Below are 12,174 nucleotides of genomic sequence, written 5' to 3'. Positions count from 1 at the left end.
GCAAGAGCAGAGAGGTTTAATTAATTATGATCTATTCACAGTATGGGATATGAAAATGGCCATTAAAGTCCATTTTTTAAGAGAATATTTTATGTCATGGAAAACACTCCCATTATAATGTTAAAAGAAAAAGCAAAATACAAAATTATATATGCTGTATAATGTCAGTTTTGTAGAGAAAAGTATTCATGTATGCATAGAAAAAAATAAAAATATTAATAGTGGGCATTGTGAGCTCAGTTTACTAGGGATTATCTTTGGAAAGTAGGATTAAGGGTGAATCGTGTTTACTTTCTTATACTTTTCTAGAATTTTTTAATTTCAGATTTTCTACAGTAATAATGTATGGACTTAAAGATCAAGAAAAAAAATTCTGTTTGAAAAAAAAGGGAGGATTTCAGGCTAGTGCCCTATTGACTTTGTGGCTCTGCAGCCACAGTTGTCATTACTCTTAACCACAAGGCCCTGTGACTCTTTAGGGCTCTTTGGTGTTCATCCTAATTAGAACCTCAGAGTCTAGAAATGAAGGGAATGAAAGAGGTGAGAGTTTTCGGGCAGTGTAACTAGTTGTCTGAACATCCTGGTTCAATTAAATTATGTCTAACGATTTCCATCCTGTCCCTGGGCTTATTTATTCTTTGGTAACTCACTGAGGCAGGGTTTTCCTTTAGAGACACTGCATTGTTTTAACCAGTGGATCATGCTTACTTGTAAGTTTAATGATCTTCTAACCCACTTGAGAAGATGGTACTGAGACCTTGACAGACGGGGAAGAAGAACTTTGCACTTTTCCCAGCTCTTTCCAGTCTTGGAGGCACAAAGATCCATATGGAACCCTGTGTCAATTTCCATTGTCCTTTGGAGCCCTCTTCTCAGCCCTATGTTGGGGCAGCTGTGTGTGCAGTTAAAGGAGCAGAGGTGGTGTGTTAAGCAGAGCAGGTTGCCCCACACTCTCCTTTCCACAAAGGGTCCGTCCCTACCTGACGCTGCCCTAGGGCTGGGAATGCAAAGCTGACTCAGTGCTTGCTTTCATGGGGCTCATTGCCTGAGGAAGCCAGTGATAGATGATTTCAGGCTGGAGGAAAAGGCTCTGGGAGGAATATGCATGGGTTACTGTTACAGAAGGGCTTCTCACTTAGCCTGAGATTTTAGTAGAGGAAATGGTGCCGGAGTGTCTTGAAGAATGAATAGTAAGTAATGAGCCCAATGAAGCAGGATAAGAAGGGTTTTCTCTTTCTTAAGAATACAGAGGTATGGAAAAGTATGTTATAACATGAGAACTGCAAACAATTCAGTGTTGTGGAAGCCAGGAGAGTGGTGGGAGATGCTGGAGAGTCGATCAGTTGTTTAATTAACAACTATGGATTTCCCAAAGCCCAGTGGAGTTAAGCACCCATGTTATTTTTTTAAACTCACAGTGTTCTGTCTTATTTCCCCCTCAGTGTCAGCTGTTGCTGGAAGTGGCCTGGCCTCTATTTATTTTCCTGATCCTGATCTCCGTTCGGCTGAGCTACCCACCCTATGAACAACATGAATGTAAGTATCTGACCATCCCTGGTGAGACTCTGCTGGCACTCGACATCCAGGCAGGGGACGTGGACTACATTTGTCCTGTCCCAAGATGCTATCTTTAGGAAACAGCGCACATGGTTTGGAAGAGAAAAGCTTCCAATTTTTTGATAAGGCGTGAACTCAGGAAACCATTTTCGTCCTAGCAAATGGTGATAACAGTAATTAAAATAATAGCCAACATCTGTTTCATACATTTTAGATCGTGAAAGTAAAAGAAGCTTACCAATAAGTCAGAGGATGGTGATTAAAAGAGCCCCCTGAGGCAGTGCCTTAACTCAACTGTCATCTGGACCCTGCCAGGTTTTTTTCATATCATTATGTCTTTATTGCACAGTTGTAAATCAGGGAGCATATCATTTTAAGCAGCATTTGTATAGAACTGCTCAGATCGACTAATATTATTTCTTTGGATTGTCATTAACAACCTTGTATAATAGACCTTCACTGTTAGCATTTGCTTTAATTTCTTGATAAGTAAATTGGGGCTCCGGAAAGTGCAGGGACTTGCCCGAGGTCACACATGTAATAAGTGACACAGAGGAAATCGAGTTCCGATCATGTGACTCCTGGGCATGTGTTTGGATGATGGCCTCTGTATAGTGAGGGTAGAAAATACAGTAGTGGCTAAGAACACAAGCTCTCAATGTCAGGTGACCTGGGTTGAATCCTGGCTTCGACGCTTACTAGGTATCTCACCTTGGGCAAGTGACTTCACTTCTCTGTACCTGAGTGTCCTCAACTCTATCATAGGGGAATGACAACACCTACCCCACGTGGTTGTCCTGAGTGTCATTCTGTCATCACCGTCTTTGTCTCCTGGCTCGGCTCACTGGGAAGGACTGACTGCAAAAATGTCCCAGTCTGAAAGGTCAACATTTATATGGGAGGTTTCACTGGCACGTCTGTTCCATTGCTTCAGAGCCTTTACCTGCCATCAGCTAGCTCCACGCACAGCCCACTGACTGCACAGGCTTTTGCAGGATATTGTTCTTCAGGGAAGAGATGGGGTTAGGGACACCTTTTAACTGTGTTCTTAGTCTCGTTCCGTCTCTCACAGCTCATAGTGGCAGATATTTACCTGCTAATTTGCTAATACGTCTTATACATATTCAAGTTAAAAAACCCCCAAAATCCACAAAACCTCAAGAACATTCTACCAGATGTGATTTTTCTGATTTCACCAGAAAGGAAAAGAGCACAAAATGAAATATACACTCAATTTGTGGGCCTGGGAGGTAATTCCGCCTTCTCTTTTGGTGCCCCAAAGATTAATGAACAAATGCATATTTGATTTTATTTTAGCATTACCCTCTGCTTCACTGAAGTACATGTTTTAGGGTTTTAGGGAAAACTCAGCCTTTTTATCTGCTAGGCTATGCTCTCTCAGGAATGATCACAAGCAGGCAAGATGGTGTAGTGGAAATAGTGCAGACCTTGGCATCAGACAAATTGGGGTTTGTTTGGATCCTTGCTATACTGCTTGCTGAGGTCATGATCTTGGGCAAGTTGTTGAATTTTAACCCAGATCCCTCTGGATCTAGACTATAGATTCTAAGAAATGTGAAATCACTATACTCACAGAAGGCAGATGAGACTTTTGCCCCCCACCTGTGCACTTCTTACAACCTTACCCTCCTATTCTCACCACCTTCCAGGGACCTAGCTAGAAGGGCAGAGAGCTAAGATGAAGCCTGCAGAGATGTCTTGTTCCTAGGAACAAAGGATTGGTGTATAATTCTTCCCCATAAATCTTTCCCAGTTTGATTGAGAGCCATTAAGGTCCTAATCACTTCCCTGGGCCCTGGGGGTCCATTATGCTATTTGATTGTTGTCCTGTATACCAAATGCCAAATCCCCATACTGCTTTTTTTTTTTTTTCAAATCAGGTGGGACCCAACCTCTAGGGAAGGGCCTTTGTTTTACTCCCCAAGGATTAGCCTGAAATAACTTCCCCTCCACTGCCCAGTGCTGCCTGGACCAACACTACCCTATTTTTGCTGCCAGTATCTCCAGGAGGTTAAAGAGAATCCCTTGATTCTTCGAGTATTTGATTGGGTTACATAAACTTTTCCCTGCATGAGGAGCAGCTGACCTAGGCAAGGGACCTTGTTTGGTTTTCCTTGAACTATTAACAGGGAGATAAGGAGGTTAACTGAGTAAACGTTCGGCAGGCCAGAGTCCCCGCAGAGGGTGACTGCAGTGATCAGATCTTGTTACCTCCTTGCTTTGGAGGTTGCCTCTCTGGTTGGGCTGTGCTAGAAGAAAAAGAAGAAAAGGACTCCAATATTGGAGATGCAAAGGGTAGCAACTCCTGGCTGTGGCTTACCTTCTGGGGACACTCTGTTAGCATATTTGCATGAAAAGAGTAAGATGAATAAGATAAGATTCCTGGTTTGGAGGAAGGTCATAACTGTGGGTGCAAGGACTATTTCTGGCTGGACAGCGGCAGAGTGAGTACTGTTGGAGGCTCACAACCAGAGTGCCACAACAGTCCTGACGGGCTCACTCCCCAGACCTTTGCCCCAGGCCGGGCACTCTGCTATCTGCTTTGCCTGTAAAAACTCACGCAACACTCACTGCAGCTCTGGGAAGTCGACTGTATTTCTATCACCATTTCACAGATGAGGAAACTGAGGTAGGAGTTGAGTAACTTGATCAAAGTTAGTTGCAGGGACTGGATATGAGTCCCCGTAGGTCTGACCTCCACCCCTGTAAAGCTACACAGCCCTTCTTTGTCACTTAGAGCCGTTGTTTTTAATGGTTGTTACCTCTCTTAGGGTCACAGGTAACCCTGAGAATATGGTGAAAGCTGGAGCCATGGCCTTTCTGTCCAGAGGAATTCACACATGCTTGTCCTTCGGTGAAAAGCCTCTGGTCCCAGGGCACATTTATGTTGATCCTCGTAAGTGGCCCCTGTGGCTGCCTACCACACACCAAAGTCCTCTGACACCTAGGACCCACCCAAGTACCTCTAAACCTGCTGTTTGTAAGCAGCTCCTCCGTAACGAAGGGAAAGGAAAGTGAGGAGGTGACCTATGGGATGGGACTCGTTGTTTAATGAGGGACAGAACAGCACTGACCACAAAGATAGCTTCATGGATGACATTTGACCCCAAGTTCACAAGTTTATTAGGTGCCTTTGAGGAGCTTGTGAGCTGGTAGAGGAGGAGAAACTAACATGTTTGGTCAACAAAGGACAGTACAAGAGGGGACTGAGAAGAGCTAGAGCACAAGGGAAGCCTCAGGTATAAGGGAAAGAACATGGATTGAGATCACGGAAATGTGGGTTCCACTCCCAGTCCTGCCCACTGACTCCTTGAGTATTTTTTTTTTTTAAAGATTTTATTTATTTATTTGGGAGAGAGAGAACAAGTGGGGGAGAAGAGGGACAGAGGGGACGGGACAAGCAGACTCCCCACTGAGCAGGGAGCAGGACACAGGGCTCCATCCCAGGACCCCAGGATCATGACCTGAGCTGAAGGCAGATGCTTAACCAACTGAGCCACTCTGACGCCCCTCCTTGAGCATTCTTCACCTGCCACTTCATCTTGCTGTGGTTTCCTTAGAGCATGAAGGAACTGGATCAGGTCATTCCCAGGGCCCCTCCATGTCTCTGGCAGGTGAGGCAGGCAGTGGAAGGTGAAGTAAGTGTCGTCAGGTACTTGCACACCAGGCAATTTCTGTGTATGGTCTACTCTGCCCTTCTCATCACTTCCCCAAGGCTGAGGTCATGAACCCCATTCTACAGATGATGCAAGTAGATTAAGTACTACTCTCTGATGCCAAGTTTCCAGCTCAGCCTGGAATCAGTCCAGAGGTGGCAGGTGTCTGGGATGTGAGGAATGGGATAGACACATTTGGGATGGAGCAATGTATGGGTGAAACCAAATGAGATAAGGGTTCCTATCGAGTCCGAAAATCGCTTCGAAGCATTAATGTTTCTCTTTGTGTTTTTCTTCTTGATTTCATAGGCCACTTTCCAAACAAAGCCATGCCCTCTGCAGGAACGCTTCCTTGGGTTCAGGGGATTATCTGTAATGCCAATAACCCCTGTTTCCGTTATCCGACTCCTGGTGAGGCCCCTGGGGTTGTTGGAAACTTTAACAAATCCATGTAAGTACTATATCAGGTTTTCTTTCCAAACTTGTCAGTTAATACTTTTCCTTCCCTTCTCAACCTCTGGAGAATGTTGAATGGTTGAATTTGAGTGAAGTTGCTTTTGTAAAGGTTTGAAGAATGAGGGCAGGGAGAATTGCTGCCAGGATTTAAGACTGGGATTTTACTTTGGTGCATTTTAGGAGTAACAATATGTGGCTCTTATGACAATAAGAGTCATGTGGTTGGGGGCTATTCTTCCAAAAACTGGTTTGTAGGTAGGGAATGGGGAGACACAGCATGTCAGCTCTGTCCATTCATTAGCCTATTCACTTAGCATTTCGTGTGCATCTGAAATGGCTGGTCTAGGAGGGGGAGGTGGTACAGAGATATGAACAGGAGGGGGCCTGCCCAGAAGGAGCTCACAGCCTAGGCTGGGAGTGTTTGTTCCTTGGCTTCCAGATTCGCTCTCACTCTGTCAATGCCCTGTCATACTGTGGTGTCCCAATGTCTGCAGGTCTCTCTCTTCACCGGATGTGAGTTCCCCAAGGGCCAGGATGTTGCTTCCTTTGCTTTTGTCTTCCTGGCTCCTGGCTTCAATACTGGACATAAATATGGACTTAATAAGTATTTGCTGAATGAGCCATTGAAGATTCCTGGAATGCACAGAACCATGGCCTGAGTTAGAGGGGACAAAGGACTGTAGGAGGTGTATCAGGAGAGTTCCGAGGAAGCTGCAGCCGGGCCAGACAGGGCCACACATAACATTCATGGACCTTAGGCTTTGTAGCTTTCAGGGACCCCTCCTTGCATGCAGAAATATTAAAAATTTTATTTGATAACTGTGTTGGTATAAAGATGACTATAATCCAGGTTGGATTTATTATCATATATTTTAATTCTGAATTTCTGAATTTCATTTTTTTAATTCTGATTTTAAAAGACATTAAAAATTTTTGTGGACCCCTAAGAGCATCCTGGGCCCTAGGCACTGTGTCTGCTGTGTCTCATGGTTAAGTTGGCCCTGGATATGTGTGTGGGGGGGTGAGGGCTTCCTGGATAGGAGGTACATGGGCTGGGCCTTGAAGCGTGGTAAGATTTGGCTGTGTGGACACACAGGAAGAGCATTTGGGGCAGGGATGGCAGGTAGGTGAGTAGGAGCCTAGGGTATTCGTGAAGCTGGGTGTGGGGAGCAGTAGGAGTGGACCAGGGCTGGCCCATGGAATACCTGGCAGCCAGGCGGGGGTGTGTTTTCTTGGCAGGTACTTTCTTCAAGCCAGAGAGGCAGCTTGTCTAACCAGGGCTTTTCTTCTATTCTTGCACCCTCTACAGTGTGTCTCGCCTGTTCTCAGATGCTCGGCGGCTTCTCTTATATAGCCAGAAAGACACCAGCATGAAAGACATACACCAAGTTCTGAGGACATTACAGCAGATAGAGAGTTCCGCTTCAAGTAAGCAAAAGTCTTCTGTGCATTGGTTCATAACTGGAAATCAACCTCCATGGGGGTGAGACAGCAGCCCAGGTGGCCTGGCACTTGTTCCTCCAGTTCTTTCCTAGGGAGCTTTCCTCCTCAGTGGCTGGGCTGTATGGCCTCTCTGCAGGGGGTGTTTGAGAAGAAACTAGGAAGACAATGAATGTGCTGGCCTTCTCTGGGGAGACAGAAGAAAAGTCACTGGAGAGGAATGGCACAGGCCCAGCATTAGGACAATTAGGGGGGTGCAGGTTGCTGCCAACTCCACTTTTTTTGGAATTGCCCATATGGTTGCAGCACATGGGCAGATTTATAGACAGGGGATGATTATGTGCATGTAAGCACAATTCAGGTTGCACTTGATATGGATAGGTGAAAGCTAAGCCTTTATTTCCAAAAGGGAAGCGCAGCTCAGCTTCCGTGTAGTCGTTTGATGGGCACTTGACGTCTGATCTTTTAAAAGTGAAGTCTTCATCTCTGACCTGGTAAGTGCCCAGGGAGCTTCTTGCCTGTCCCGAGGCAGCATCTGAGGAGCAGGCATGGGCCGCAGAAATCATGGAGCAGCCTGCCGGGCAGCGGCCTACCAGGGGAACGGGGCGGTGGGAGCAGTCTCCCGGGTGCAGCCAGTCACGGCGGGCCTGGTCGATAGAGAATTTAAAAACAATAATGAAGCCGACTAAGAGTGGGTCTGTTTATTGTCATCACCATGTACTGGTGGTTCTAAACAATGGCAGTCATAAATTACTCCCCATCATGGGCCAACTGCTGCATCCAGGAAAGTACTTTTTACTCAGTTTGGTGATTTAGGAGGGATGGGGAGGGTCAGCTTCTGCTGAAAAGCCTCCTGGTTTGTGACCCACTTGGCAAAAGAAGAAGTGGTATAAAGTGCTAGGGTTTCCACCAGACTTGGAGCATTTTCTTGGGAAAACAGAACTGTGCTTTCCCTGGGCAAGAGAAGAGGCAGTCAGCAGCGTGGGGCTTGATGGCACGGGGAATCTTATGTGGGTGGCAGGGAGCAGGTGTCACTTCCCCTCGGAGAGAGGTGTGGCTGTGCTTAGGCTCCTGGGTCAGCTGCGACGAGCTCCTGGCTAGACCACTCTGGGCTGCATGGCCTGGCCCTTTGGGTGCTCTTTCCTTGCCTTGTAGGCCCCTGACCTTGCACACACATCTCTGTCCCAGCATAGGACCCAGAGGTCACAGTCACCAGTCAAAGTCTGTGTCCTTTCTGATCTACTGGAGGGCCCCTGCCTGGCAACCAGAGGCAGAGCTGGGGTTATTTCTCCTACCACAGAGACACAGTGTGGCCCATAGGGAAGAGTACTCTGGTATATTACTTTGTAGGTTTGTGGCTTTGTGAATAAGTCATTTAGGCCCTTTGAGGCTATTCTTCTCATCTGTAGAATGGGGACAATAGGAGAACCTATCTCATAGGATTGTTGTGAGAAATGAATGAGATAACGCGTGTAATTGCTTAAAAACAGCACCGGACACAGAGGAAGCACTTAGTGAATACGAGCTGTGATTATTTTGAAGTGGTGACATCTTGGCCAAACCATTTAACCTCTCCGAGCCATAATTTCTTCAACTGTAAAATAATAGGTAACTTACAACATAAAATGTCAGACCTGACACAGTGTCTGACACATAATAGATGTTCAATCAATGCGAGCCACTGTAATTTTTAGGTGTCAGTGAGGCATTTCTGAGCACCTCACCTTGCTCTTCTGCCTCTCATGACTGGGGAAACAGACTAACTAATGGGGCTGAGTTTCAGATCTTAGTGGGGGCTTCCTTAGACACACAACCATTTTTCTTCTTTGAGCAACCGGAGACATGAGTTAGGGTGGAGAAGAGAAGACAAACCCTATGTCCAAAAAACTTTCTCTGCAGAGCTCTGAAGAGAGAATCTCCTCTAATTTTGATTATATCATATCAATGCTTATTACTCATCTCTCCCTTCACCCAGTCCATTCCCATCTCTGCGCTGCAGTTCCTTCCTAAATTGCTCCCACCTTTCTTTGCCTGTCTTGCATCACTGAACCAGGCCTCGGACTGGAGGGAAATGCACAGGAATGTTACTTCTTCCTAGGCGAAATCAGTCACTTTTTGCCAAATCTGAGTAGCACTCTAGATTTCAGAGAGAATCCAAGGCTGGGGTATATCAGTGTAGATCCTGACCTAGAGACCTGTGTTTATCTGCATTGACAGCCCTACTCACAGTATGATGGTGGGCTTAGCCTTCTTACACTGTCACTGTCAGGATTGGAAGGATCCTTGGTCTGGAGTCTTGTCCTCATCAACCTCCTTCTCTACCACACACCCACTTCCTGTGATGGGACCTACGTCTCACACGGCAGCTCATTCTGGGTAGTAATAGCTCTAATTAGAAGAACATACTCACTATCCTGTTATACCTTACAGTCGATGGAGGCTAATTCGATTTCCCTTGAAATATTTAAAGACAGCTCTTGTGGGTTTTTTTCCCCCTTTCTCCTTGAAGTCTTTGTGTTTTTCTAGACTGAACATCCTCCGTTCCTCTTCTGGAATATTTTTGCCTCCCTGATTTCTGCCTCTCCTCTGGTTGTGTTTCAGTGTGTTTATGTCTTCCTTGAAATTGATCAGAAATTACAACGGTATTCCAGCACAGAGTAGAAGGGGATTTTTGCCTCCCCTGTTCTGAGAACTCTATTTCTGTTAATGCAGTGTGAGATTGCACTGGACTTTTCGGCATCCATGTCACACTGTTGACTCCTGCTCTGCACGCAGTCAACCAATATTGCAGTCTTTTAAATACACAATATTGCAAGTTACTTGTTCTCCATTTCTTGATCACGCTGTTGGCCATTTAAACCAAAAGGGAAAACATCTATTTCCTCTGTGTTTTACATTTTTAAATTCCCTATGTCATTTTGTCCTGCCCAAAGCATTTTAGATTCTGATTTTGCCATGTGTATATTTGCTGCCTCTTACTGTTTCCTGTCATATAGGAATTTGATAACTAGCTCTCTTTGTTCTGATCCAAGTCATTAATAACTGTGGACCAAGGCTGGAGGTTTGGATCAGTTCACTGGAGACTAATGACCCCTTTGGACTACTACTCCTCAGGCTCTTACAGATTCACCAACCTATGGTGTCATCACTGCAGGGAGCCCCTGCCCTGTGATCAAGTTGGAGGACTTGTTATTTCCTTCAATTTAGATTCATTGGACTATCCACATATAATTTGTGGATATGGGGGTCTGTACTCAGATACTATCTTCTAATCCCATGGTTTCCTGAATTCGAGCATCATTTTTTTTTCTATTTACTAGATGAGACCTTAGAGGTCTTTTAGTTCATTTATAAACAAATGGGTTGACTCGTTCAATCATTCAGCCAATATTTATTGAACCTAATATGTGTCAACCAGTGTTCTAGGTGCTGGAACACAGAAGTGTAAAAAACAAAATGTCCCTGGAATAGAAAATAACCTATTCTAGAAGGGGGAGTGACTTTTCCAAGTTTGCACAGCCACCAGAAGGTTATTCTAGGAATGGAGCACAGCTAAATGTCTGCTGCTCCATGAAATTCTCTTTCTACAGTGCTATCTTATGCTGTTCTGGTAATCTTCCAACTGAAAAGCCCTCTCATTTTAAGAATTAAATCACAGACAAGTCTAATTATTTTTGAAACCATCCTAATGAGAAACCCACACAGGAAGCCTTACAGAGGGGCCTTACCCTATTTTCTCATCACTGGAACTTTTTGGACATTTTATTATCTTCTTCCTAAACCTATAACCACACAGGCTGACCAGAGGTTAAATTAATGTTTGGGAGTCCATGGGAGGAGCATTCATTCTTTGTAAGCCCCCATTATGACTGCAATGCAGGGGAAATACAAAAATTGCACAAATTCTCAGGAACTGTAAAAAAAGTGACAAGTTTAGATGCTGTCTCTGAGATGCAGACTGGCAGGGATGAGTGTTTCTTTGAATGAGTTTGATGTAGTATCTGAGATTATTTCAAGCAGTATACAGATGACAACTTTTAATTTTAACCCCTATCAAATTGCAAATTCATGGGTATTATTGCTTTGGAGGATGTTAAATAGAAAGAGTTAATTTAGAGAATACATTGTTTTCTGTGCATATGGTAAAACTTGTGAGAGTAGTTTGTAAGTGATGGAAATTTGGAAAATGCTGGTATAAGAGAAAAAATTGGGGGCTTTGTGTTAAGATTTGTTTTGGGAACAAATTCAGGCTCTACCCCTCATTATCTGTGAACCTTGAGCATGTTTAGATTATCTCTGACCCTCAGTTTACCTAGAAAATAGAGATTACCCAAGGGTCATTGAACATTAGATCAGATGACATCTGTGGATGGCTAATAGGGGGGCACAGCACATAGTTGACTCCTCTCCCCTTCTGTTCCTGGCTGACTGTTTAGTTTTACCAATTTGTTCAACTTCTCTGGGCCTTGACTTTCCTTGCTTTGAAATTGGGACTTTGGCAAAACAACCTGAAGATGTTACACTTTGGAAACTTGGTCAGTACTTGGAAGGGAGATCACCTGGGACTAACCAGTGCTGTGGTCCATTCCCCTAGACTGTAGTTCTCGAAGGCAGGAGGGGGCCTTGTTCATGGCTCTACCCCAAGCATTAGCACAGTAGCAGGCACGTGGTAAGCAACCAGGGGATCTTGGTGGAATAAAAGTGAGAGAAAATACCTGCCCTTTCTCCTTCACAGGGTATTTTAAGCGTCAAGTGAAAGTTCTTTGAAAGGTATAAAATCCTAGCGCGTGTAATTTTCTAGTTAATTCCCTCTTGTGAACCCAAGTCAACCGGGCTAAATAATAATGACAAAAGTTCTTCAAACAGTCGTGGCTTGCTTTCTTCCACAAGGTTCACCTTTTGGAACATTGTAGGAAGTGCTGCCATGAACCTGGAGGCCGGAAGTAGATTTACTGAGAAGCTAAAGAAGGTTCACTCTCCTCGGCCCCTTTGAAGGCCCTGGTAGAGATCTTCGCTATCAGAAAATGTCCAAGCAGGATTTTTA

At 44.8% G+C, this 12,174-nt stretch overlaps 1 protein-coding gene across 7 annotated transcripts in view; it reads left to right on the top strand.

The window, feature by feature from the left end:
* Window positions 1-12,174, top strand: part of LOC113260353 (phospholipid-transporting ATPase ABCA1) — a 125,849-nt gene that overhangs the window by 27,134 nt on the left and 86,541 nt on the right. For 6 of the 7 annotated variants that reach the window (XM_044386769.3, XM_044386767.3, XM_026506085.4 and 3 more), the window contains exons 3-5: window positions 1,443-1,536; window positions 5,544-5,685; window positions 7,000-7,118. In XM_044386769.3, coding sequence (XP_044242704.1) covers window positions 1,443-1,536; window positions 5,544-5,685; window positions 7,000-7,118 — 355 coding nt within the window. Of the gene's footprint in view, window positions 1-1,442; window positions 1,537-1,771; window positions 1,873-5,543; window positions 5,686-6,999; window positions 7,119-12,174 lie in introns of all 7 variants that reach the window. The other variant, XM_057313637.1, reaches the window with a different exon arrangement.

Source organism: Ursus arctos, unplaced genomic scaffold (assembly GCF_023065955.2).
Source record: "Ursus arctos isolate Adak ecotype North America unplaced genomic scaffold, UrsArc2.0 scaffold_18, whole genome shotgun sequence".
Taxonomy (NCBI): Eukaryota; Metazoa; Chordata; class Mammalia; order Carnivora; family Ursidae; genus Ursus; species Ursus arctos.
Note: the sequence above shows the minus strand (reverse complement) of the source record. Positions and strands in the feature narration are given on the sequence as shown.